Below are 27,690 nucleotides of genomic sequence, written 5' to 3' on the forward strand. Positions count from 1 at the left end.
CAGATTCAATGCCGTCCTTTGAAATAAATTCTTCTGGGGGGAGGGGCAGGTGTCCACCTAGTAGTTGGGATTGGGGCGGGCCCCCTTTCCATAGGTTTTTCAATTTGAAGCCATGCTACAGTCAAGTCAGCAGAATCATATTCGAATGTAAATGACCAGAAAATTGAGATGAGAATTTATCTTCTGTGTGTATATCTGAAAGCAGCAACTCATAAGTGCTTCTTATACACCAGATACTACTAAGCATTTTATATAAGTAACTCATTGAATCCTCTTGACCCTATGAGGTAGCAATTTTATCCTCATTTTCAATATTTATGGATGAGGAGCGCTCCGGTGGCATAGTGGTCATGCTTTGAGATACTAACTGCTAGGTTAGAAGTTCAGAACCACCAGCCAAGCTCCCTCGGCTTTCTACTCCGATAAAGAATTAGTCTCAAACCTTACATAGGCAATCCGACCGTCCTATAGGGCTGTCAAGAGTCAGCCTCAACTGGACGGCAGTGAGTTTGGTTTGTTTTTATGCAATGATGAAGTCACTGAGAAAGAAGTTAAACAACTTGCCCTAGGTCACAGGACTAGAAAGTAGTCTAACATGCTGAGATTCAGACCCAGCAGCCTGGCTCCAGAGCGCGTGGCCTTAACCAACTTATGCAATCTTGTATATGTTATTACTCAACCACTGCCCTATTGTGTTTCTTCTCTCAACTCAAAAGGCTAAAATAACAAGGCTTCCTTCACCTTAGTCAACTTCCATTTTTTGCCCTATAAATTTACATGGTTCCACCTTTAGCAACAAGGGCACAGGAGACACCACCGCCTGCCATGCAGCTGGGCAGCCTCACAGTCAGGCTATTCAAGATACAACAAAACCCCAAGATAATGAAGATGTATAAATGTAATCAAAATAAATGTCTTCCAAAAATGCATCAAATGATCACCACAGAAAAACTACTAGGGCCACAACTGCATGCTATCAGTGGAACAAAAAATGACATCCTATAGGTAGCTGTGGATGATATTCAAGGCCTTTACTGAATTCATTGCCTCAAATGTAGTGTATATATAACATTTTGGGAAGGAAAAATGAACTGATCATGAAGACATGAACAGAAGAAAATTTTATTTGACATCAGTAATCCTATTTCATAGTAATTATGTAAAAAAGTACATTTGGATACTATTTTAATTTGGGGATGATAATGTTTTTGTAATATAAAAATGTATATGTACATAAAAATCAAATCAAAGACAACTTTTTTTTTACTATCAACTCCCATATATTACATGGCTTGGTAATGACATGGTTTAAAAGCAACAATTAAAAAGTCTGGACAACAATCATACAATGAATCCCTGATCATTCCTTAAAAAAAAAAAAAAAAAGAAACTTACAACACAAACTAGGATTTTTGAGAATGAAAAGGCGGCAAAAATTAAAAAAAAAAAAAGGAGTGAGGCATCTAGTTATTGACTGGCTATACTACTGTGGACAAAATGGGAGGTATTTTGCAATTTGCCATATCCAGTAATGTGAAATACTGGCTGACCGTGTGGTACAAGAGCCCAGGTGATAGGTATAGTGGTTATATATTAAGTGGCTCACAGTGGGTATGTATTCAGTCAACAGTTCAAAACCACCAGCGACTCTGTGGGGAAAAGATGAGGCTTCCTACATCTGTAAAGAGTTACCAATAAGGGCAGTTCGATTCTGCCCTATAGGTTCTCTATGAGTCAGAATCAACTCAATGGCTGCGAGTTTCTGGCTTTGGGCATAGTACAGAAAGAAGCGCTGGTGGTGCAGGGGTGCCGTGTGAGACCAGCTGCTCTGCAGGAGACAGAGCTACGGCAATCTGCTTCCATGAAGACTTATTTTGTTGTTCTCAGGTATCATCCAGTCTGTTTTCGACTCGTAGAAACCCTATGTACAACATAACCAAACACGGCCCAAAGCACTGTTATGCTTGATCCCAATGCTGCAACCATTCTGTCAATCCATTTCACTGAGGGTCTGCCTTCCTCTCTTCCACCGACCCTTGACTACAAGATGCTCCTTGAAAACACATATGGCAATTCCACTTTGTCTGATATAGACTCTATGAGTTGGAATCAATTGCAGCAGGCTTGTTTTTTGCTTGTTTGTTTTTGAGATACAGAAATCCTGGATTGCTCCTGACTTCTTCCCTGACAGAAAATCCATTTCCCCCCTCAATGTTTGCAAACAAAGCAGTATTTAACTTCTTACCCCTGCAGTTTAGCTTCATGCCTGGACTTCATACCGGACCCTAAGTTATAGTCATCTGAAGTACTCCTTTGCCAATGGTTTATTTAAAGCCACTCATTTATAAACAGATATTTTTCTGAATCAACCTTTTTTCCAGTGAACTAACAAGAGAATATGAGTGTAATTATTAAGATTCTTTTAACATGCATTTTTTATTCTTCATCCAAAAAAACTATACCATCTTAAAGAAGATTATTAACTTGTTTGTCTTGTCCAGAATCTAGGCAAATAGTAACAAGGTTAGGCTAGAACTAGGAAAATTAAAAATCTTGAGGAGAAAAATAAAATTATTAGCATTAGCTACAGTATTTTTGTGGTTACTATTATTATGTAGTTTCTTTTTTTTTTCATCGTTTAATTAGGGGCTCATACAACTCTTATCACAATCCATACATACATCAATTGTGTAAAGCACATTTGTACATTCATTGCCCTCATCATTCTCAAAACACCCGCTCTCCACCTAAGCACCTGGCATCAGGTCATTTTTCCCCCTCCCTCGTGAGCCCTTGATAATTTATAAATTATTATTTTGTCATATCTTGCCCTGTCCGGCCCCCAGGGAGGGGATCACATGTAGAGCCTTGTAATCGGTTCCCTCTATTATGTAGTTTCAATCAATTTTCCGGGAACATTTCCATTTGAAAGGCGACTTGGTAGCGACTACATACTAGATAATTATAAACTCACTGCCATCGAGTCGGTGCCAATTCAGTGACCCGCAGGACAAGGCGAAATGCACGTGTGAGGTGGCAAGACTGGAACTCTTCTGGACAAGGCACAGCACAGTACAATTGTGAGGATTAGATGACAGCATACATCAGGTCCTAACTTAGAATGTAGCCAAAGCTTACTCAAACTCCAATGCACTGACATCAAGTTGATTTCAACTCACCTCCATCCTATAGGTCATAACTGCCCTTGTGGGTTTCTGAGACTCTAATTTTTTATAGGAGTAGCCTCACCCCTCTCCCTCAGGGTGGCTGGTTAGCAGGTTAACCTCTATGCTACCAGGGCTCCTTCCACAAACACACAACTCTGCCAGAATTATTCTCAAATTACTGATAGGAATAGGGAGCTCAAAAAAGTCATTTAGTGGACATCCCCTTACAGAAGGGTTGCGGGGAGGAGAGGAGCCAGCCATGGTGCAGTGTAGCAACGATGAAACACACAACTTTCCTCTAGCTCTTTAATGCTTCTTCCCCAGCCCCCACTATCATGATCCCAATTCTACCTTACAAATCTGGCTAGACCAGAAGATGTACACTAGTACAGATAAGCACTGGAAACACAGGGAATCCGGACAGATGGACCCTTCAGGACCAGTGGTGTGAGTGGCGACACTACTCTGTTTCCCCGAGGAAAAAAAAAAAAGACAGTGTCTTATATTAATTTTTGCTCCCAAAGATGCGCTAGGGTCTTATTTTCAGGGGCTATCTTATTTTTCCATGAAGAATACAGTACACATTTATTGTTTATTGTTTTATTAAAGGAGACCTCGCACTTCCTATCTGCTCAGGTTGCGCTGTGGCCAACAGGGAGCTGTGTGGCAGCACCCACTGCTATGGTCCAGAGTCAAGGTAGCTTCGGGGGGCCTTATTTTTGGGGGGGCCTTATATTTCAGCAAGAGGCAAAACTGTAAGTAGGTCTTATTTTCAGGGGATGTCTTACTTTCGGCGAAGCACGGTAGGAGGGTGGAGGGAAGGTGGGGTAGAAAGGGGCAACAGATTACAAAGATCTCCATATAACCCCCTTCCTGGGAGACAGACAACAGAAAAGTGGGTGAAGGGAGACATCGGACAGTGTAAGACATGACAGAGTAATAATAATTTATAAATTATCAAGAGTTCATAAGGGAGGGGGAAGGGGGAGGGAGGGGGGAAATGAGGAGTATCAGGGCTCAAGTAGAAAGTAAATGTTTTGAGAATGATGATGGCAACAAATGTATAAATGTGTTTGACACAATGGATAGATGCATGGATTGGATTGTGATGAGAGTTGTACGAGCCCCCAATAAAATGATTTCTAAAAAAAGTCATTTAGCTCAGTTCACACAGTTAACATTTGAACCAAAGTTCCAACACAGAAAATCACAGCATAATATATTTGCAAATTATTTTCAAGACTGGGAACCTGAGCAAAATAATAATTAAAGAAAAAACCAAAAACCCATAAGCATAGAAAAAATAGCTAAATCAAAATGCTGTAAATACTATCACCTAGTCCTGTCCCCCCAACTACCAGGACCCCAATTCTGCCTTGCAGGCCTGGTTAGACCAGATGATGCACAGTGGTACAGATGGGAATTGGAAACACAGGGAATCTAGGACAGATGAGCTCCTCAGGACCAGGGGTGACAGTGGCGATACCAGGAGGGAAGGGGGGTGTAGAAAGGGGGAATTGATCACAGGGAGCTACATATAACCTCCTCTCTGGGGGACAGGCAGCAGAGGGGTGGGGGAAGGGAGATGCCAGGCAGTGTAATATAAGATATAATAATAATTTATAAATTATCAAGGGTGCATGGGGGGGGGAGGAAGGGAGGGAGAGGGGAAAAAAGGAAAATAAGCTGATTCCTGGAACCCAAGAGGCAAGCGAATTTTGGGAATGATGAGGGCAACAAATGTATAGATGTGCTTTACACAATTGATCTATGTATTGTGATGAATTGTATGAGCCCTAATAAATTGATGATTAAAAAAAAATACTTATCACCTAGAAAGTCATTATACTTTTGAACTAAAGAATACTTGAAGAGATGATTACAAATCATTTTTTAAAATTTCACATTAATTGTATTGCTGAAAGCTACATCTTCCGCTACTTTCCACTCCCCTGCAACACTGACTCAGACCACAGTCAACAATTTTATTTAGTTCTAAAACAGAAGGCCCACATTTTGGATTGGAAATGTTACTATCTAGTATTATCACTCCCATCTGGACAGAGGTAACATGGAGGTTGGCAGATAGTCCCTACTAAAACCAAACTGATCAAAATACAACACAATCCCAGTCGCTAGATACTGATTTCTCATATACTATTCATTTAAAGCAAGGAGCCCAGGTGGTGTTGGTGGGTAAGCACTGGACTAACAAGGTCGGTGGTTCAGCCTCACCAGCTATGACGTGGAGGAAAGATAGGCTGGCTATCCAGGTCCCATAAAGATTTACAGTTGCAGAAGCCCCACACAGGAATGCTAACATGGATTTGGTCTTGTTGTTTTTCATTTAAAGCACTTGAGAAACAGGAAACAATGATGGCATGGTGGGTTATGCACTGAACTGTGAACCACTAGTTCAAACACACCAGCTGCTTGGCAAGAGAAAGATGAGGTTGTCTGCTCCTATAAAAATTTAAAGCTTCATAAAAACAAAGAGGCAGTTCCATCCTGTCCTATAAGCTCAGACAGTCCAGGTCTGGTTTTTTTGGTTTGAGGATACGTTTAAAGCAATGCTAACATACAGAAAGTTGGGGTAGTGTGATGGGTTAGGCCTTTGGGCTAACTACAAGGCCATCAATTTGAATCAGTGGGAGAAAGAGGTTTCCACCTCCTATAAAGACTGATAGCTGAGAAGCCCACAGGGGCAGTTCTACCCTGTCCTATAAGGTCACTATGAGTCAGCATAAACTCACTGCACTGAGTTTGGCTGTTGAGTTTGTTCATTTTTCTTTTAGGAGGTGCTTTTACATTTCTTACTTTTACTTCTGAGCACTTTTTTCTCCATTTCACTCGTGCATATAATCCATTGTATCTGGTAGCTTTTATTCATTTTAAAATTCTGCACCACGTTCCAACAAATTTTCCAGAATCTGTTCAAACACTGCTTACTTGTTCCCTTATAACTTTTTTTGGTCAATCACTTCACAATTTGCGTATTCTGTTCCTTTGTCTTTTAAAAAAATTATTTTCAATCAGTGATATCTAATTATTCTGCATAAATAAATGCTCATTCAAATTTATGAAGAAAGCTATTTGAGTACTGTACTTGGGGTGAGAGGCTCAATACCACCAATGATTACTGCAATATAAAATCAATGAAAAACTATTAAAATAGCTAATTGCTATCACCTTAAAAAAAGCAGTTTTAGAAGTCAAGAAAGTTATCAGAACATACTAGGAATGTATTGTCATAAGGTTTTTAAGAGCCCCCAATAAAATGATTTAAATAAAAAGAATGTACTAGGGTGCTCCATGAGTGGTCAAAAAATTATGTTTTCAAGGGGGGGAAAAACCCCAATTTTAGTAGCTATTAAAACACTGCCAAACAACAGGCATAATTAGCTGAAAATATTAAAATGGAAAAAGGACCTGAAAATAATGAGTAAATATTGAACAAAATATTGACAAAACATGAAAAAATAACTTTCCATCACTTCCCAAAGAGCTTTCAAAAAACAGGTAGAAAAAGTTAAAAATTAACTACTGGAAAAAAAAATTAACCACTGAACTATTTTGTCAGTCAGATCAGGTTTTAAAAAAGACACTGTATATAATCATATATAAGCTGAGTTTTTCAAAAAATTTTAAATTCAGTTTTGTGGTAAAATTAGGTGCCTCAGCTGATATTCGGGTCAGCTTATACTTGAGCATATGCAGTAATGAAACTAGGATTCCTTGTTTTCTTGCAAATGCTACTGCAGGATGTGATGTACAAACAGTTAAGCACTCAACAGCTAAGTGTAAGATTGGCGGCTTGAACCCACCAAGCAACTTCAGCTTTACAGGTCAACTGCCCCCAAGAAAACCCTATGGGCCAGTTCTAGTCTGTCACATTGAATCACTATGAGTCAGAACCCAACAACAAAGACCAGACAAAGACCAATGACGACAATGATGACAAACAACAATATTCATTCACTAACTGTATAATCTTTGGCAAATTCATTTTGCCAAAGCTATAATTTTCTTAACTCTACAATGGGATTAATAATGGTACCCTACCTCACAAAACTATTGTACAGCTTGAAGCTTGAGTACATTTGTGGGTTATGTTTGTGTGTGTATATATACTCATATTCATACATACACATACATCAAACTAAAGTCACTGTCATTGAGTTGATTCTGACTCACCATGACCCCATGGAAACTTTACAAGACTGTAAATCTGTATGGAAGGGGAAAGCATCACCTCCCAATTGTGGGACTGATGGGTTTGAACCACTAACTTTTCAGGTGACAGACAGCCCAATGCATAAACCACAGCACCATCAGGGTTCTATACATAAAAACAGGCTTTAGAAAGTTAATAGAAAAAAATTTTTTTTAAATCCATGAACTTTTAATTATTTTTTCTTTAAATTTTTAGAAGTCCCCTCATACATACATATATATACAAAAGCACTTAGTGAGTGCCATACATGTTTACTGTTTTTATTATGTTATTGCTGCTACTGTCATTATCTATCCCACTAATCAGAGTTATAAACTGGAGTCTAGTTTATATCTATCCAACTACTTTATTTAAAAAGTTCTAATCTAGTAATTAATGTTTCTTTAATAATTGACTAAAAGATGTTCTTTATTTAGTAACAAGAAATGGTAGTCCTAAAAAAATATATCAAAATACTTGTACTAACTGTAAGATAAGACAATATCTACTGTACTTTTTCCTGGCTGTCATAAACATTGTGGACTATATTGAAAACTACAAATTTAAATTAGACGCTAGTGAAAATAATACATAACTCCTTCCCCCACACTCCAACTCTACCAAGTTCCTAGATTTTCTGAATTCTACACAGGGACCCAGAGTAAGAACCCTTGGCGCTTAGGAGAAAGTGTAAGAGTAAGTTTTGGGGGAAAAAATAATAAGTTTTGGTGCCAAAGGCTTGTGCTCTAGAAGGCAGATTTCAGACTTTAGTCTCCATTCTATTTATACCGGAATGACCTTAGAACAAATACTGTATAGCATAAGTTAACAAAATGTCAAATAAGTAATGTATATTCAGTTTCAAATCCTAAATGGCATTGCTAGTCTTTCAGTAAAACTCAGGACATGAGAAAAATAAATAGAAAATAATAGTAATCCATCTTTAACACCAAAATCTTGATTCACAAATAAAATAATGAAGATAATCAATTTGCATAATAGTTGAATTCGCCTTAACTGAGAAGTAAGACAGGTCTAACTTTCTTAAAAAACAAAAACCTAACTATGGCCTGATATTAGAATGACCTGGGTCAGTCTCCCAGTTCAACTAGTTTATTAGCTCTTTGAATTTTGGAAAAGTTACTTACTCTTTCATTTTTAGTTTTCTCATTTGCAAAATGCTACAAAAGTTGCTTTAGGGGCAGGAGATCGATAAATTGGGGTACATTTAAAGACCACATTTTTACAAAGCCAAAGGAATAGTTTGGAACTCAAACGTTTACTTTGGAATTTATGTCTATATAATCAAACTTCAAAATCTGTTTTGCCCAGCAAAATACATAAGCACTTAAAACCGGCAGCATTTGCAAGGCATAACATTCCTACAACAAATGGACATTGCTTAAAATCCTATCTGATTTTATTCCGCCGAAGGAAAACAATGAGGACTTTTTTTGAAGGTAAACAGAAGGGGATCGGTCATCTAAAATCCTTTCATGATTTGACTGGAAAGCTCAAATGCTTATCATGAAAGCCAGCCATACGCTGTTGTCTTTTCTAAACAATCTAAAAATCTCAAATTTGTCAACTATATATTTTTGATTCGATTTTTCTTCTCAAAAATTAAAACCATTAATTTATTTTATGGCAGAGTTAAGCCTCACCCTCCGCCTGCCTACAGCCACTCTCCCACCCACCCCAAAAAAAACCCACCACAGAGCAGCCCCTGCTCACTCTATCCATCATACAACCAGCAAATCCCTTTCTTTAATGAAAAGATTATTTTTATGGGCATAGTTAACAAGTGCCAAGTTATGAAGTTGCTGCTTTGCTAGTTTGACGTTTTTCACAGTGCAAGAACAATATGATCTGGAATCTACTGAAAGCATTAGCCAGGGGGTCAGCTGATGCACACTGCACATGAGAACGGCAGAATTAAGAGAAATTAAATCCCTGTTTGAGTACAGCAGGTACCTGCTATCTTCAAAACTAAAACAGGCCAACACCATTCGTTCCACTTAAAGCAAAGGAAGTATTTCGACCGTTCAAATGACACTAAAAAATGGTTTTCCCCACACGGCGTTTCTCTCATGCCTGGAATTTTCCTGTAAAGGGGTTTTATCTGTACACAAAACCAACCCTTCCTCACGCAGACGCTGCCTGAACAACTTTTCCAAAAGGTCAAAGCGGTGCCTTTCAAGGCTCCAAACCCTGTCGGCTTCTCCCGCAGTAACAGTAACGCGCTCCCTACTCAGACACCGATCCAGAGTCGGGGACCCGACGAAATCTAGTGGAAGTGGCTACAAAAGAAGCTTCCCATTTTCTTTCCCAAATACTTGTACTGAATTTCACGGTCTTCCCTCCGCGGCCCCACATGTTGCTCGCCTCCCTCCCGGAGGGCTCCGTGCGGCCCGGCTTCACCCCCGGGGCCTCGCCCACCCGACCCGCGCTCCGCGGCCGCCCCTGCCCCTCACCGCCCCCCTCACCTCTGCCAGCGGGCCTCCCGTCGGACATCCATATGGGACCCTGTCGCCTCCCTGTCTGCCTCGCCACGCCAGCCAGGCTCTGCACCCCGCGCCCCGACTGCCCTCAACTCTCCCAGGTTCACAAAGTGCGGCGAGGTCGCGCAGCGCAGCTGCAGGCCCGCCTGGCCCAGGTGCTGTGTCAGTCTGTCTCTCGCTGCCGCCGCATGGATGGCCTGGAAAGTCACATGGCGGGGGGACCGGCCGGCGCCTCCACACGCCCGCCTCCCTCGGGGCAGCACGCGATGACTACGTCTACTCACCTCCACGAAGAGCAACATGACTTCCTCCGTCCCGCTCAAGCCTTCCCGCCGCCGCGACTCCGACTGGCTCACAGGCCCGAGCCCCAAGCGCTAGGATGAGGACACTCGCCTGGCTCCTCCACCCGGCAAAAGACGCGGCTCCTCCTCCGCCGTCAGCCGACGCGGCCTGACTCGCTCCGTCCCACCGCTCTGGGAAGCAGAAACTACTTCCGGCGCTGCGAGAACTACTTCCGGGGTCAGAGACGCCCTCCAAGCGCTCAGCTTGCAGACAGTTCCCCTGCGGGCTGTACCACTCCTGTCCTGCGGGGGGAGGCGAGGGGCGGGATGCGGCAGGACCGCACCATTCTGCGTCCCCAGGAGGGGCGCCAGGCCGGTGGGCGCGGGGTAATCCTTCGCGAACGGACACCTCCCACAGAGCCCCAATAGCACAGTTTTCACAGTTCACAGTCTACTTCTGCTAAATAGCCGAGCTTGTGCGACGTGTACTGAACAAACGCCCAACTCTGCACAAAACGTGGTAGCTTGCGGGGAGGGCGGGGAAAAGCAGGAGAAAGTATCTAGCACAAGCAGAATACTGGTGTATTAATTGCAGCCGCTGTGTATTGCAAATTTGCTTTCACTGTGGTACGCATGTCACGTGGGCTAATCGCAAAACAATCCTTGATAACATTACCCCATTTACAGTTGAGGGCGCCCTCTTTGACCCATATTTGCTGGAATCAGATACCCACATCTCCGCCTAATAATAACGTGTTACTTAGTAATACCTACTTTACCAGCCTCTGCCTTCCTGTTCTTTCATCAATTCAAATCAAACACAAGAAGAACGAAAACATTTTCATTCTCTTTACAGTGTTCTCTCAGTTGGTTCAAGCACCTTATTGTGTTCATCAATACTTTCCAGGAATATCTCTTAGAACCTCAACTTGATTATTTCCAGCAGGTGTCTCCCCTCCCCCCACATTGTATTCGTTCAAAAGTCTTCCTAAAGTAAAGATCTCATTTTCACTAAACGGCAGTTATTTTCATTCAAGACCCTCTTCTTTTTTTTTTTTAATTATTTTACTGGGGGCTCATACAGCTCGTTTCAAAATACATCCATCATCCATTGTGTCAAGCACATTTGTACATTAGTTGCCATCATCATTTTCAAAACATTTTCCTTCTACTTGAGTCCCTGGTATCAGCTCATTTTTTCCCCTCCCTTCCCCACCCTCCCTCACTCAAGAACCCTCATTCAAGACATTCTTATTCTGATCCTACATAATCTCTTCACCTTCTGATTTAAATAACAAATCCATCCTATCTTCCAAATGCTGGTGTATAAACCAAACTAAACACCTCTGCCATTATTTCCTCTCCATTAAACCCATCTCCTCCCTTTTACGATGAGATACAAACGAATTAACGCTCACCTCTAAAGCCATAGCTGAAGGCGTCTCTTTCTGATCTGGAATGCCTTCATTTGCCAGTCAGCCTTCTCTCTCCATAAGACTTTCTCAGAAGCTCCACTTTCCACTGATCCCTTCTTCATGTCCCTTGTTAGCCCTTGATAATTATATTGTATCTTAATTTTTTTTCTTCACAGGAATCCCATCATGCGTTCTTTATCATTTAGGATCATTGTAGCCACACAGCAATGTCTCAACATATGCTTGTCGAATTGAAAGGGAAGGAGAGGGATTTTAAAGTTTACTTTCAAAAGTCTTCATTTCAGTTGCTGATGAATTCTGTGCTGTATGCAAAATAGAGAGACAAAGGGAGCAATAATACTCAGCTTAGTCATCAAGCATTTAAAACAGGCTATTTTGTGAATTCCTGCTGGGGTAAGCAGTTTAAAGAAATCAAGAGAAATAAGAGTTATTTAAAAATCTCACACTTTAATATTATTTACCAACAGTATTGTAATAGTCTAGAAATATTGGATAGTGATGAATATTTTAGGTAAACCTCATACTTACAAAAAGATAAATAATTCTCTTTCATCATGGCCCTTCGAGAACCCATTATGAATGTCCTGGAGTAAATAGACTTAACTATGGTTTATAGGAAAGGAGGGATAATACTTTTTGACGAGGGCAGTATTTAATAAGGAAGATCTTCCAAAGCTTTGAAAAATTTCCTTAAGAAAAAGAGTCTGAGACTACACTGGACCACAAGTTTTAGATCATTTCTAAGGAATATCTGAAAAATAACATAGGAGGCATTAGAAAAAGGGGAAAGTACAATATCTAGTCTTGAGAGGTTCAACAACTAGTAAGTAGGTAGACACCATTAAGAAATAGATACATGAAAAAAAAAAGAAATAGATACAGTATATGTCAATGAGATACATACCATAATAGAAATTCCATGAAATGCCTTAGGAATACAGAACAGGAATTTAGACAATGGAAGGGAAAATATGGAATTTGTTCTCTTTATATTGCTATTTCTAAAAGATATCTGCTTGGTGGTTCCCTGCCTTCTTTTCTCTGGAAGATTGAAGCACAAAAATTAGCATCAGTTTATAAGGATTCAATATGGGAAATTCTTGTAGAGAAATGAAGCTACTGACAATCTGTATAAAATGTAAAACCTATAAAATATTGTATAATGTTTATGAGCAGATACACCTATAATACATATGGATTATATATAAATACATCAAATTCACGATTGTTACTGTCTCTGGACAGGGAGAAGGAAAGGCCCCAGAGGAAGAGAACAGAGGAGACTTCAGCTCTGTCTCTAACATATGCTTCTAATAAATGTTAGAATCGGTTCTTTCTATGTGATGGGCACATGACTATTTGTATTATAATTTTCTATGCTTTTAACAGAATTTTTTTAATTAAAAAAAAGTATACTACCTACATAGCCAACAAAACCACCCTTTTTTTCTTTCAATTGCTTCAATCTACTAAACCCTTTCACCTCCACTGCAAAGGAGCTGCCCCAAACACTCTTCCTCCTTCAGTTCAAATGGAGCCTCCTCTACCGTTTGCTTCAATTTCTTGAACCAACTATGGAACGTCAAGCCTTCTTCAGTTAGGTTCGTTGAAGAAAAAAACCAACAAGTAACTGAGCAATGCAAAGAGTGTGGTCTTCAAATAGTATCTTCCAAATTACTGCCTGTCTTGGAAATGTTAAGGAACAGCTGAAGAGACTGTAATCATTATTTCCCTAGAGGCATCAAACTACTTAGGCAAAATCTCAGGAAGAGAGAAGGGCCAGGAGTTATGTTTTGCTACACTGGATCTTGAATTCTATGACTTAGATTTAAAACTTATTGGTAATTTTAAAACTAATTATCTTCTATGTCTTTTAGCTTTCCTGTTACCTATTATGCCCTCCCTCCCTCCCCACTTCCCCCTTCTACCCTCGCAGCACAAAGAAGGCCTAGTTCTCTGCAGAGTAAGCACTCTTCAAATGTTCGGGTCAAGGGTAACGTCACAATCAATCGATTATGACATCATCAGCTCTAGAATACCGTGGGTAGCGAGTTTAATAGTAAGGTAAACCACATCTCTGGGAACAGGGAAGACTTCTTCTAGCTTCCTAGTGGATACCGTTATTTTCATTTGTCTATATTCTGCAAAAAAGAAGAAATAAACGAAAACCACCCAACTGTTCAAAATGTTGATCAAGGAGCATGAGACAGACAGTGAATCTGATTCAGAAAAGGGACTCTTTAACATCATCTCAGGAGAATCCCCAAAAGTCTTTAATACTCCAGCAACCCCCAGGCTTGAAATCCCGTTCTCAACGCAGAAAGTCATCTCCAAAATTAATCAAGCACAGCTTTCTCGAGCCAGAAAGGTAGGTAGTGGATAAGAAGTTTATTGTTTGCAACTTTTTCTCCTCATAACTAGCAATCTTTTTTATTAGAACTAGCTGTACTTTCATGAAACTTGGCTGTATTTGGGATAACTTTGACTTCAAATGATAATTTCATCTGAAAACGTAGCCAATGTCACTCAAGTTTCAAATAGTGTATGCTAAAATTTGATATTAATCTCTCTCACTTGACTATCAGAAGTAATCATTCAAGCCATTTAAAAAATAAACCACATATGGGATAGAAAGAAAAGTTCTAATCCACAGCTAACAGCAATATCTAATATTAGCCAAGAGTTTCCAATTATTCCCTACTGAGCTTTTATCAAACAACTATGTGTTTTTTTTAATAGTTCTATTGGGACATAATCCATACATAATACAATTCAGTAGTTCAATCATATCAAGAAGAGTTATACAATCATCACCACAATCAATTTTAGAACATTTTCTTCTTTCTTGTACTTCTTGTTATTAGTTGCCTATTTTCCCCCAACCTCCCCTGCCATACTCCCAAGAAACTATTATCAAAAGCTACTCTCTCTCTACATTCACCCATCCTGGATTTCGTATACCGAAAAATATCCAAAACCAAAAAATAGCAAAAGAGCCAACAAGAATAACAAAATAAAGTAGAGAAAAACTTTCATAAAAAAGAAAGCAGATTACACAATTGATGTGTGTATGGATTGGGATAACAGTTGTATGAGCCCCTAATAAAATGTTAAAAAAGAAAAAAAAAAGAAAGCAGAAAATATTAAAAACTAGAACAACTTTAAAATGGATCAAAAGGGAGATCAAATGTTAAAGTGTTAAATTTTAACCTAACTACATGTGATGTTTGCCGCTTCTAAGGGACTGCATGACAGAAGCCTATTCAGTCCCCGGTCTATGTTCCGAGGGAGTTCACCAGAGGCTTAATCCACATGTATTTCCCCTTTTCTTTTCTTTTTTAACTGATAAAACTGTTAAATGGATCAACAAAGGGACAGCTATGTTTTTTAAAAATATATGAAAAAATATATCTATGGAGTACCTCAAATTCTAGTTCTTTTTATTTCTCCTGGACATTTCATTAGAGAGGCATTTATTGACATCACCAGGACTAGACTACCATGGGTAAAAACAACAATAAACAAAGGCCTCAACTAACACAGCAATCTATAAATAGACCCCAAACCATTGAGGCAATACCACATTCTCTTCTCTCAGCAGTCAGGAAACCAGTAAGAGCAATTAAGGCGAATTACTTTCCTATGCTTTCGGAGTTGAAATAGACTGATATTACCTCACTCTCCCCACAGACTTACCTGACCCCAACTCCCCACAACTAGCAACCATAACAATGCTTTTTTGACAGCTTTATTGAGCTATAATTAACATCAGATAAACTGCATATTAAACATTTTTCATTGTGAATTAGGTGAAGGTTTTATCTTTTTTCCATGCTTTTCTATATTTTATTTTATTTACTTTTTAAAAAACATAAAAAATAAAAAAATTTAAAAAACAACAAAACCTATGACCTGAATGAGATGCAGGTTTACAGAGCAGATTATAGATTATATACATTCTGGTTCATCTCCTCCATTGCAATCCCCTCATGCAGCACCACTTATCCCCTCCTCTCCCTGTACTTCATGTTTCCATTTCTCCCTCTTTCCTAACCCTCTGAGTTTTGTCCTTGGGGAAACACTGCTTTTTTAATCATAAAGAGTTGATTATTTTAACATGGAGGTGAGTTCGATTCCAGACCTGAAGGGAAGAGCCATAGTCTTGGGGGGGTCTCAGCAGTTTCTATCCAATCAATGAGACTTTAATTGTTCTTCACATATCATACAATAATAATCATTCAAGCATATTAAGAAGATTTGTGCAATCATTACCGAAAGTTCAGAGCATCTTCTTCTCGTACTCACTGTTGTTAGCTCCTGTCCCCCCATCCTCCGCTGCCATGTCCCTAGGCAATTGTCAGTCCAGTTATGTCTTTACAGATCTACCTATCCTGGATTTCATATACAGAAAACATAAAAAACACAGGAAGCAAACAAACAAAAAGATAACAATAATGATTAGACAAAATAGAGAAAAACCCCAATCAAAAAGAAAGCAGAAATATTAAAAACGGAAACAACTTTAGAATGAATCAAAAGGGAAGATCAAATGAGATTACTTTTTAACCTAACTACATCTGCCAAAATCGACTTCACAACCCTCTCTGTCTGATAGCAAGTCCTTTCACATCGCTCAGCTATGGTCAGAGAAAATTCACCAGAGGCTTAATCCATGTGGGAACTCCGCAAATGGATTTTGGACTTCTACTGTCATCCATAGCCTTCTGCAAACCAGGTGTTCACAACTTAAGCTCTGATACCATTCCCTCCTTTAGATTTGGATTTTATTATGTACCATCCTTGGGTCACACAGGCTAGTGTGCTTCTACCATGTAGACTTGGTTGATGCCTCACTTAGATGGATGCTTGTTTGAAGACAAGTCTTTCAGATCAGAGACACCATTCTTTCTGATAGCCCAGCACCACCTGGTTTCTTCACCACACTTTGCTATAGCCCCATATCTTCAGTGATCTTTTCATAAAGGTGAGCATCAAGCAAGATCATGTCGTAAGAACTAATGTTTCTTAGATTGGGACTTTAATTAAGTGCAAGCCCAAAGTCCATTCATATATCTATGCTTTACATATGTCTCTGGTTCATTGTAGATGTATCATTATCATTTGCTGTTAGAGAATCTTGTATATCATCGCCTTTGGGCATAAGGTAGTTCCATTGTAGTATCATTAATTTAGCCAATGGTATAGTGTTTAAAATTCTGTTTAGAAAAGGAAATTATACAAATGTAGGCCAACTTCAGATTGCAATACATAAATTGTTGACTTGCACAGATTAAACTCTTAAGTGACTGGACATTATGTACACAGACAACTGGGGTTGGTGGTAGGGCACACTTTTCTGTAACACTCATTCACAGAGGCAGAACCATGCCTGCCAGATTAATCTATGTCATAAGAAAGCAAAGGGGGAATTAAAAGAATCAATGTATGGTAGTCCCAGCCAAGCACCATTCATTGGGCACCCTCGAAACAGAGACCTATGACCGCCAAGTTCATAACCTTGGGATAGCCATCCTCTGCTTCTTCTCATCAGAGCATTTCAGCCTTAAATCCAAGGGAGTAATGTCAGTACCTTCATTGTATTACATGTGGGTTTGAGGTAAAGCCCAATTCACGTAATAGGGTTTCCACATCTGAATCCTTCTAGCATGGCCTATGAAGGATGCTGTGCACCTCCAAAGTCCGGAGTCTAAAGTCTCAGTCGTCTATAGAATAGGACCCGAATACCCAAGAGCTGCATCAAAACGAGGTCAACAGTGTCCAGTAGTCCCTGGCATGTTCTCCCCTTGGGTTCTCTATAAGTATTGTTAAGCGTTTTTCCTCGATGGGAAGTTTTTCCTCCCCTAAATTGACCTACCAACAGAAATGCAATTGTCTTCTCTGAAACGTACATGCCTCGCTCCCCACATCTTGCCTTGAATTTCTGGTGTGTTTTGCTTATCACTCTTGCAGGACTGTCTGTTAACATGGAGTGACCTGAGCACCATGTTGTATGTCAGGAACTAAATAGTCTTCTCCCTCTCCCCACATCTTAAGAAACGGACCACAGTTGAGGTGGTTTTGAAGAGGTACATATAAAGTGGGTGATATAAGGCTCACGGGCGCTAGGCAGGCTCTGTCTCATTGCATGGGAGACCAGATTAGAAGAGTACATGACCCGAGAGCAGAAGCCTGCCTTTGTCTTGGTGTTTATCAGCCAATAATACTTTTTTTTAAAAATCATTTTATTGGGGGCTCGTACAACTCTTATCACAATCCATCGATCCATCCATTGTGTCAAGCACATTTGTACATTTGTTGCCATCGTCATTCTCAAAACGTTTTCTTTCTACTTGAGTCCTTGGTCCAGTAATACTTCTTAATGATTTTGAATTCTGTTCCACATTTTTCTCCCACTCTGTCTAGGACCTTCAAATGTGATTCTTTAGAAAAAAGAATTTTTAAAATTCACCATTTTGTGATTCTTTTCAGAGACGTTGGTACTAGCAGCTGGGCCCATCTATCCTGTTTCCCTGAAAATAAGACAGTGTCTTATTTTAATTTTTGCTCCCAAAGATGCGCTAGGTCTTATTTTCAGGGGATGTCTTATTTTTCCATGAAGAATACGGTACACATTTATTGTTTATTGTTTTATTAAAAGAGACCTCGCACTTCCTGTCTGCTCCGGCTGCGCTGCGGCCAACAGTGAGCTGCGGGGGCGGTGCCCGCCCCTATGGTCCAGAGTCCAGAGTTACGGTAGCTTCAGGAGGCCTTATTTTCGGGGAGGTCTTATTTTCAGTGGGTGCCTTATATTTCAGTGAGAGGCAAAACTGTAAGTAGGTCTTATTTTCGGGGGATGTCTTACTTTCGGGGAATGTCTTACTTTCGGGGAAACAGGGTAGTTCTTGCTGGTGGGTTGTGGAGGCTGGGAAGTTGCACATGTTTAACGTGCATAAGTTTTTACATATACCAGTTACATCTTCTCAAAAGAATGAACCTATCCATCACTCCCCAAAGTTTCTCCATGTCCTCTTATAATATACACATCCTTCCTCGCCTTCCCAACCCCACCCAACCACCAATCTGCATTCTCCCAGTACAGATTAGCTTGCATTGTCTAAAAGTTTATGTAAATGAACTCATACTGCGTCTAAGGAGCCCCAGTAGCATCATGTTTAAAAGTGCTCACTCACTGAAAGATTGGCGGTTTTCACCTAACCACTCCTCTAGTGAAAGATGTGACATTTGTAAATATTACAGCCTTGGCAATTGCTGGCACAGTTCTACTCTGCCTTCGAGAGTGGCTATGAGTCCAAATGGATCTGATGGCAATGGGTTCATACATATCTACTTTCTTCTGCTTTTTTCAGCATTTTATTTTCAATGCATTCCTTTGTGTTGCTGAGTTTTTCTTTGGCATGGACATTTGGGTTGTTTCTCTCTCTCGTTATTACAAATAAAACTGCTATGAATCCTCATGTACACAAGATTATAGGGATATTCGCTTTCATTTCTCTTGGTGTGAAAATGGCTGGTAGGTAAATGTTAAATAATCCTAAACTGTTTTAAAGTGCTTATTCCACTCTACACCCCCACAAGCAGTCTAAGAGACTTATACTTCAGCAACACTTGATGTAGCCAATCTTAATTTTAGCGATTCCAAAAAGTACTATCATGTTTAAACTTTCACTTCCATATACTAATAACTTGGAACACCTCTCCTCAGGCTTGCTTGCAATTAGTATGCCTTCCTCGGGGGCTCAAATATGTTGTCCATATACTCTTTCATGGAGTCATCTGTTTAATGGCTCAGTTTTGTGTATATTTATGCATTCTAGGTATAACCCTTCTATGATAGTTATTAACCTTTTCTTACATCCTATGACCTCTCTCTTTCTTCCATTTAGCAATAGTGTCTTTGAAAGAACTACAGCTCTATGTATGATTTGTGATTTTTTCTTTTGTGTGACATACATATAAGCAAACTTGGCCTAAGTCAAGGCTCAAAACATTTCCACTTCCTTTGATTTTTAAACTTTTTATTATGAACTAGGTGAATATTTACAGAGCAGGTAAGAGGTTTACATTTAGCAATTCGTACACATTTTGTTTCAATCCATCCATTGCAATCCCCTCAATGTTCCAGCACTTACCCCCCTTCCTCCTTGGGTTTCCTGTTTGGAGCCCTCTAACTTTCCTAACCCTCTAACCCTTGTCCCTGGATAAACACTGCCCTTTTGATCTTTAATGCTTGATTTTTCTAACAGGGAGGTGAGTTCAGTTCCAGACCTGAAGGGTGACAAAGAGCCTTAGTCTTGGGGATTCCACTAGTTTCTATTGGCTGGTAAGCCAGCTCTCCATATATATTCAGGATATATTTGCAATGAAGATAAATCCACATATACAATTATCCTCTGCAAATCTGTTTATATTTGTGAATATGCTCCCTCACTCCCTTCCACCCTTGTTCAGTCTGCATGTCTATCAAAGCATCTGCTCATAGATCACCACCATGGTAAGGTTGCATAGTGTATTAAAGCTTAACTTTTGAGCTTATAGGTTAGTTTACAGTGAGAGCCCTAAATCCATTTTCGAGTCTCTACATAGATTCGGCCTCCATTAAGTTCTTTCTGACCACTAACCCCAAAATGTGAACAGCTTTGCCCTCAGGCTGTGTGCGAGGAAAGTAGTGCTTCTATTGCCCTCGCCAGTCCAGGGAGTGGCAGACTAGACCTTAGGGACTTTCCTAAATGTGTGCTTGATGGAGTTTGGGTTGTTGTTGTTGTTAGGTGCCATTAAGTCAGTTCCAAACCATAGCAATCCTATGCACAACAGAACTAAACACTGTGCCATCCTCACAATCGTTCCTACACCCAAACCTATTGTGGCAGCCACTGTGTCAATCCATCTCCTTGAGAGCCTGCCTCTTTTTTGCAGCCCCTCCCCTTCTGCAGGGACTGGTCCCTCCCGACTGGTCCATAGTCCATGAGATGAAGCCTTTCCATCCTTGCAGCTAAGGAGCACTCTGGATGTACTTCTAGCATTGGTTTTAGATTCCTTTTAGCAATGCATATGAGGTGATTGAAAACACTATGGCTTGAGTGAGGCACACCTTAGTCATCAAAGTAACATCCTTCCTTTTCAATATCCTAAAGAGGTCTTGTGCACCAGATCTCCCCAATGCAACCTTTCTTTTGATCTCTTAACCCACTGTTCCCTTAAGCATTGATTGTGGAATTTGTTTACTTGTGCGGGTGTAATGGTCATGAGGCATACACCCTGGCTGCCTTGATAGGAGAGCCCTGAACTAATCTTGTAAGCTTTTCTATCTGTCTTTGTGTGCGTATCCCAATCATGGTCCCTTTCCCATTTCTATAGTCCCACCTGCACCTGTGATGAATTGGTCTGCCACGAATCGTGATTTTATGATGGCTTCTTTGTTCTCCATATCCTGTTTATGTGGCTGAGCTTCTGTACGTCTTTACGGCCTCCTGTAGATGGGCTCCCTCATCTAGTTGACGTGTTCCTTACTAAACGTGTCTCCACAAATTAGATTTGAATTTGGTAGTGTCCCTTAGAATAGTCAATTTGTATTTGCTTCTATTAAATCTAACTTGCAAACCTCTCCCTGGCTTCCCGACCCCCTCTGACTGTGTCATGATTTCCTTTCATCCAAGTTAACATTTGTCTACAGTACACTCTAGTCTGCGCCTTCCCCTGCTTCCCTATCATTCCTATCACTATTAATCATTTGAAAATGTATGTGACAACCTCCCCTTGCCTTTTCATAGTAGTGGTCTCAGACAATATTTGTCTTTTGCGACCAAATGATTTCACTCAGGGTAGTGTCCTCTAGTTCATCTATCTTAGGAGGTGTTTTATGGATTTTCATCACTCTTTTTACTTCCGAATGAAGAGTGGGAGTCCAAGTTGTACCTTACCTGGCTGCTCACGAACTTTTAAGACCCCAGTTGCTACTCACCAAGTAGGATGTACAACATTGTCTTTGTGAACTAAATTATGCCAATGGACTTTGGTGTCTCCTGCAAGATGTTTTCTGAATTTGTTTGAATTTTGCTATAATACTGGGGTGACATATTTCATTGTTGTTTTGATTTGCATGATCTTGCACATGACTTCTTATGTATATTGACCACCTGAACATCATCTTCTTTGCTGGTCTGTTCATGTCCTCTGCCTATTTTTCAAATTGGATTATTTGTCTTTTTCCTGTTGAGGTATTGAGGTTTTCTATAAATTTTTTAGATTAGCCCCTTGTCTGATATGTCATTGCCAAATTTTTTTCTTAGTCTGTGAGTTATTTTTTTCATTCTTTTGGTTAAAAACCTTTTACTTCATTTATTTATTTTTTTGGTAAAATCTCTTGATGCACACAGTGTCTAATATTCAGGAGTATTCAGTTATCTACTTTGTCTTCTGTGTTTGTATGTTTTTTATTATATTTAATGGTACATATATGGTCTATCTAGATAAGATAGGTGGGATAAACAATCTGGAGGTGACAACAATGGGGGACATGTGAGAGGGGGAGGCAGGGGAAAGGAAGAAGTGTGCCAATAAACTCCGAGACAAGGGAACAACAAGTGGTATAAAAATCAATAGTGGGGAGGGCATAGGATACCTGGTGGGGCTTGATCAAGGGCAATGTAGTCAAGAGGAATTACTGAAACCCGAATGAAGAGCAAACATGATAGTGGAACAGGAGGAAAGTGAAAGGAAATAGAGGAAGGAACTAGGAGGCAAACGACATTCCTACAGGCCTCAATATGGGCATGCACATATGTAAATACATTTATATATAATGATAGGGAAATAGATCTATGTACATATATTTGTTAAGCATTAAGGCAGCAGACAGACATTGGGCCTCCCTCAACACAAGAACACTTTGTTCTAATAACCTGGCATTCTTTGATGCTCACCTTCCCTGACATGATTGCAGAAGACAAAATGGGTGCATAAGCAAATGTGGTGAAGCAAAAGAAAGTTGATGGTGCTCAGCTATCAAAAGATAGAGCATCTGGGGTCTGAAAGGCTTGAAGATAAACAAACGGCCATCTAGTTAAGAAGCAACAAAGTCCATATGGAAGAAGCACACCAACTGGTGTGATCATTAGGTATTGATGGGATCAAGTATCAAACATCAAAGACCCAAAACAAAAAATCATATCAATGTGAATCAGGGGGAGGGCAGAGTGGAGATGTTTCCCAAAGCTCATCTGTAGACAATTGGACATCCCCTTACAGAGGGGGCACAAGGAAGGAACAGCCAGTCAGGGTGCAGTATAGCACCAACAAAACACAATTTTCCTCTAGTCCAGCAGTTTTCAACCTGTGGGTCGTGACCCCTTTGGGGGTTGAGTTAGTTAATTGTGCCAGCCTGGCCAATAATCACATGTGGGGCTAATTAAAAGGCGGAGGGATAAATGGGTGGTGAGCCTCGCCTTTCTACTTCTCGGGTCTCTTGTTTTGTGATGGTTGCACCGGGTGCAGCTGCCTTAGCAGTTCCCTGCTTCAGCTTGCAAGATTGACTTCCTACAAGACATCCCCAAGGAGAAGCTACATGGACCTATCCCGATGCAGCCCTGAGTGCTGGAGCAGCCGTGTGGAGACCCCTGCTAGTGCTGAGATGCTTGTTCGTTCACTGACTCAGCTTTCCTCCTGCAGTCGGCATCATTGCCTCTGTTTTGTGAGGTGGAGGACTTTGTGGACTGGTGTTGGGTTAATGGGTTAATGTTGGACTTGTGGGCTTGGGCAGCATTGGGTTGGGATGTTTTCATGATGCACATTTTCTTTACATAAAACTCTCTTATACATGACTTTCTGTGGGTTTGTTTCTCCAAAGTACCCAGACTAATACAGGGGTCAAACAAGCCTTTCACAGAGGTTGCCTAAGATCATCAGAAAAATACATTACGATTTATATGACAATTCATAACAGTAGCAAAATGACAGTGATGAAGTAGCAAGGAAAATAATTTTATGGTTGGGGGGTCACCACAACGTGAGGAATTGTATTAAAGGGTCGCGGCATTAGAAGATTGAGAACCACTGATTTAGGTCTTCTAGTCATTTTGAGGTTTGTTTGTTTTTTTAATATGGTGTGAGATATAGGTCTTGCTTCAACCTTATGTAAATGGAAATCCAGTTTTGCCAGCATCGTTTGTTAAAGAGCCTATTTTCTTCACCTTTTCATGTGCTTTGGCCCTTTGTCAAATATCAGCTGTGTGTAGATGAATGGATTTATTACTAGGTTTTCAATTTGGGTCTGTTGATCTATGTATTTATTATTGTACCAGTGTGTTAGTCCGGGTGGACTGGGGAAACAAATCCATAGACACACATGTGTATAAGAAAAAGATTTATATACAAGAGCAACTGAACATTGAGAAAACATCCCAACCTAGTCCAGTCCAAGGCCATAAGTCTGATATTAGCCCATATGTCCGAAACCAATCTATAAAGTCCTCTTCATACTCACAAAGCACATGCAATGAAGCCAAATGAAGGACGATCACAAGCCAGTGGGTAGGAAGTCTTTGGGTCCAGTGGCGTTGTAAGCAACTCAATGCTGGCAGGGGTCTCTCTGTGGCTTCTCCAGCCTTAGAGGTCTGGTTGGGTACATGTGACTTGTCTTCTACAATGTCTTCCAGGGAGTAGAAGAGAGAGAGAGAGGTGTCTTCTGTCTCCAAGGAGAAAATCCCAGCTTTCCCAAAATTCTCAGTAGAAGGCCATGCCCACACAGAAGTCTCATTGGCTATCTCCAGATTGACAGCCTGGACTACACCACTACACTCTTAATCCTTAAACTGACACCAGATTAGGTGACTACCATATACCAGTATCAGTCTGTTTTGAGTATCATAGCTAACCGGTGTAATAGGTATTGAGATCAGGAAGTGAGAGGTCTAATTTGTTCTGCTTTAGTGTACTTTGTTTACACGGTCTCTTTCCTTTCTGCATAAATTTGATTATTCATTTTCCCATCTCTTTAAAGAATGATGTTTATCTGAATTTAACCCAATTGCATTTTATCTGCAGATTGCTTTGGGTAGTATTAACATTTCACAATGCTAAGTCTTCCTATCCATGAGCCTACCCATTTATGTAGGTCTCTCTAGTTCAGTGGTTCTCAGCTTTCCTAATCCCGCGACCCTTTAACACAGTTCCTCATGTTGTGGTGACACACACCCCCAACCATAAAATTTTTTTTGTTGCTACTTCATAACTGTAATTTTGCTACTGTTATGAATTGGGTGACCCCTGTGAAAGGGTTGTTCGACCCCCAAAGGGGTCGTGATCCACAAGTTGAGAACCACTGCTCTAGTAATATTTTGTCATTTTCTTTGAACAGGTATTTTGTTACATTGGTTAGATTAATCCTAAGTATTTTATCGTTGGATGGCTATTGTAAGTGACACTATTTCCCTGATTTCCTTCTCAGAGTTCTATTCGTAAGTGTAAAGAAATCCAGCTGATTTTTATGCTGATCAAGTATCCTGCATCTTTGCTAAATTTTTCAATTAGCTCCAACAACTTTCTTGTCAACTCTTTGGGATTTTTTAAATGTATAGCATCATATGATTTGCAAATAGAGCTTCACTACTTCTTTGCCAATTTAGATGCCTTTGATTTCTCTTTCTTGCCTAATAGCGCTAAGACTTCCAGCAGAATATTGAATGGTGCTGCTTGGTGTCTTCCAGTCAGTTCTGACTCATAGCCATCCTATGTACAACACAATGGAACACTGCCTGGTCCTGTGCCACCCTCACAATTGCCTTTATGTTTGAGCCCATCCATATAGCCACTGTGTCAGTCCATCTTGTGGAAGATTTTCTTCTTTTTCACTGCCCCTCTGCTTTACCAGGCTTTATACTCTGGTAAAAATTTTGTCTCAGAAACTCACAGGGGCAGTTCTACCCTGTCCTATAGGCTCTCTGAGTCATCATTGACACCATGGCAGTGACGTTGGTTTTGGGTCTGTCTCCAGGGATTGGTCTTTCCTGACAACATATCCACAGTATATGAGAGGAAGTCTTACCATCCATACCTCCAAGGAGTATTTGGGTATACTTCTAAGACAGATTTGTTTGTTCTTTTGGCAGTCCATAGTACCTTCAATATTCTTTGCCAGCACCATAATTAAAATGCATCAATTCTTCTTTGTCTTTATTATTCTATGTGTAACTTTCACATCCATGTGAGGCAATTGAAAATACTATGACTTGAGTGCACCTTAGTAAAGTAATCTCATTACTTGTTAACACTTTAAAGAGGTCTAGCGTAGCAGATTTGCCCAATGCAATCTGTCGTTTGATCTCTTAACTACTGTTTCCATGAGCATAGGCTGTAGATCTAAGCATAGCAAAATCCTCGACAATTTCAATCCCTTGTCTGTTTATCACGATGTTACCTAGTGGTCTAGTTGTGAGGATTTTAATCTTCTTGATACTGAATTGTACTCCATACCAAAATCTGCAATCCCTGATCTTCACCAGCAAGTGCTTCAAGTACCCCTCACTTTTAGCAAGCAAGGTTGTGTCATCTGCATATCCCAGGTTTTTAATAAATCTTCCTTTAATCCTGATGCTGAGTTCTTCCTCATATAACCCATGATGACTTGCTCGGCATACAGATTGAATAAGTATGGTGAGAGGCTGCAACTTTTCCTTTTAAACCATGCAATACTCCCTTCTTCTGTTTGCACAACTACCTCTTGTTCCATGCACAGGTTGTTCAGGAGAACAATGCAGGGTTCTGGGATTCCCATTCCTCTTAAGGAGATCCATAGTTGGTATAGCCCACACAGTTAAATGCTTTAGCATGGTCAACAAAACGCAAGTAAATATCTTTCTGGTGTTCTCTGCTTTCAGACAAGATCTATATGACATCAGCAATGATATACTGTGTTCCACATTCTCTTCTGAATCCAACCTAAACCCCTCTCAATGTATTGCTACAACCATTGTTGGATGATTTTCAGCAAAATTTTACTGGCATGTGATATCAATGATATTGTTCTATAACTTGAGCCTTATGCTAGGTCACCTTTCTTTGGAATGAGGGCAAACATGGATCACTTCCAGGCAGTTGGCCAAGTAGCTGTCTTCCAAATTTCCTGGCCCAGACGAGTGAGTGCTTCCAGTGCTTCATCAGCTAATTGAAATATTTCTGTTGGTATTCCATCAATTCTTGAAGCCTTGTTTTTGGCTAAGGCTTTCAGTGCAGCGTGGACTTCTTCCTACACTACCATTTTGTAAGACCAAGGTTCTTGCTACCTCTTGAAATAGCTGAATGTTGACCAGTTCTCTGTGGTACAGTGATGCTGACTATTCTTTCCATCTCCTTGTGATACTTCCTGTATCACTTAATATTTTGCCCACAGACTTTTTCAATATTGCAACTCGTGACTTGAATTTTTTCTTGAGTTCTTACAGTTTATGATATGCTGAGTGTATTCTTTGTTTATTATCTAACTCTGGGTCTTTGCTCATTTCATTATATTTTACTTTGTCTTCTTGAACAGCCCTTTAAATTTTTTTTCTTTTTTGATCGTTTTATTAGGGGCTCATACAACTCTTATCACATTCCATACATACATCAATTGTGTAAAGGACATTTGTACATTAATTGCCCTCATCATTCTCAAAACATTTGCTCTCCACTTAAGCCCCCGGCATCAGCTCCTCATATTTACCTCTCCCTCCTCGCTCCCCCTCCCTCATGAGCCCTTGATAACTTATAAATTACTACTTTGTCATATCTTGCCCTGTCCAACGTCTCCCTTCACCCACTCCTCTGCCATCCATCCCCTAGGGAGGAGATCACATGCAGATCTTTGTAATTGGTTCCCCCTTTCCAACCCACCTTCCCTCCACCCTCCCAGTATCACCACTCACACCACTGGTCCTGAAGGGATCATTCGCTCTGGATTCCCTGTTTCCAGTTCCTATGTGTACCAGTGTACATCCTCTGGTCTAGCCAGATTTGTAAGGTAGAATTGGGATCATGGTAGTGGAGGAGGAGGAAGCCTTTAGAAAGTCGAGGAAAGTTGTAGGTTTCATCGTTGCTACA

The 27,690-nt window shown here is 40.2% G+C and overlaps 2 protein-coding genes across 4 annotated transcripts in view; one reads left to right on the top strand and one right to left on the bottom strand.

The window, feature by feature from the left end:
* Positions 1-10,283, bottom strand: part of LARP4 (La ribonucleoprotein 4) — a 42,362-nt gene extending 32,079 nt beyond the window's left edge. For all 3 annotated transcript variants that reach the window (XM_004711386.2, XM_045287280.1, XM_004711385.2), the window contains exon 1: positions 10,166-10,283. In XM_004711386.2, the coding sequence (XP_004711443.1) occupies positions 10,166-10,183 (18 nt within the window). In that variant the 5' untranslated portion in view covers positions 10,184-10,283. The remainder of the gene's footprint in view (positions 1-10,165) is intronic.
* Positions 10,284-13,783: 3,500 nt separating this feature from the next.
* Positions 13,784-27,690, top strand: part of FAM186A (family with sequence similarity 186 member A) — a 70,723-nt gene continuing 56,816 nt past the window's right edge. Inside the window, exon 1 of the mRNA XM_030884749.1 lies at positions 13,784-13,966. Coding sequence (XP_030740609.1) covers positions 13,784-13,966 — 183 coding nt within the window. The remainder of the gene's footprint in view (positions 13,967-27,690) is intronic.

Source organism: Echinops telfairi, unplaced genomic scaffold (genome assembly GCF_000313985.2).
Source record: "Echinops telfairi isolate 266 unplaced genomic scaffold, ASM31398v2 ScPeMD7_12;HRSCAF=54, whole genome shotgun sequence".
Classification (NCBI taxonomy): domain Eukaryota; kingdom Metazoa; phylum Chordata; class Mammalia; order Afrosoricida; family Tenrecidae; genus Echinops; species Echinops telfairi.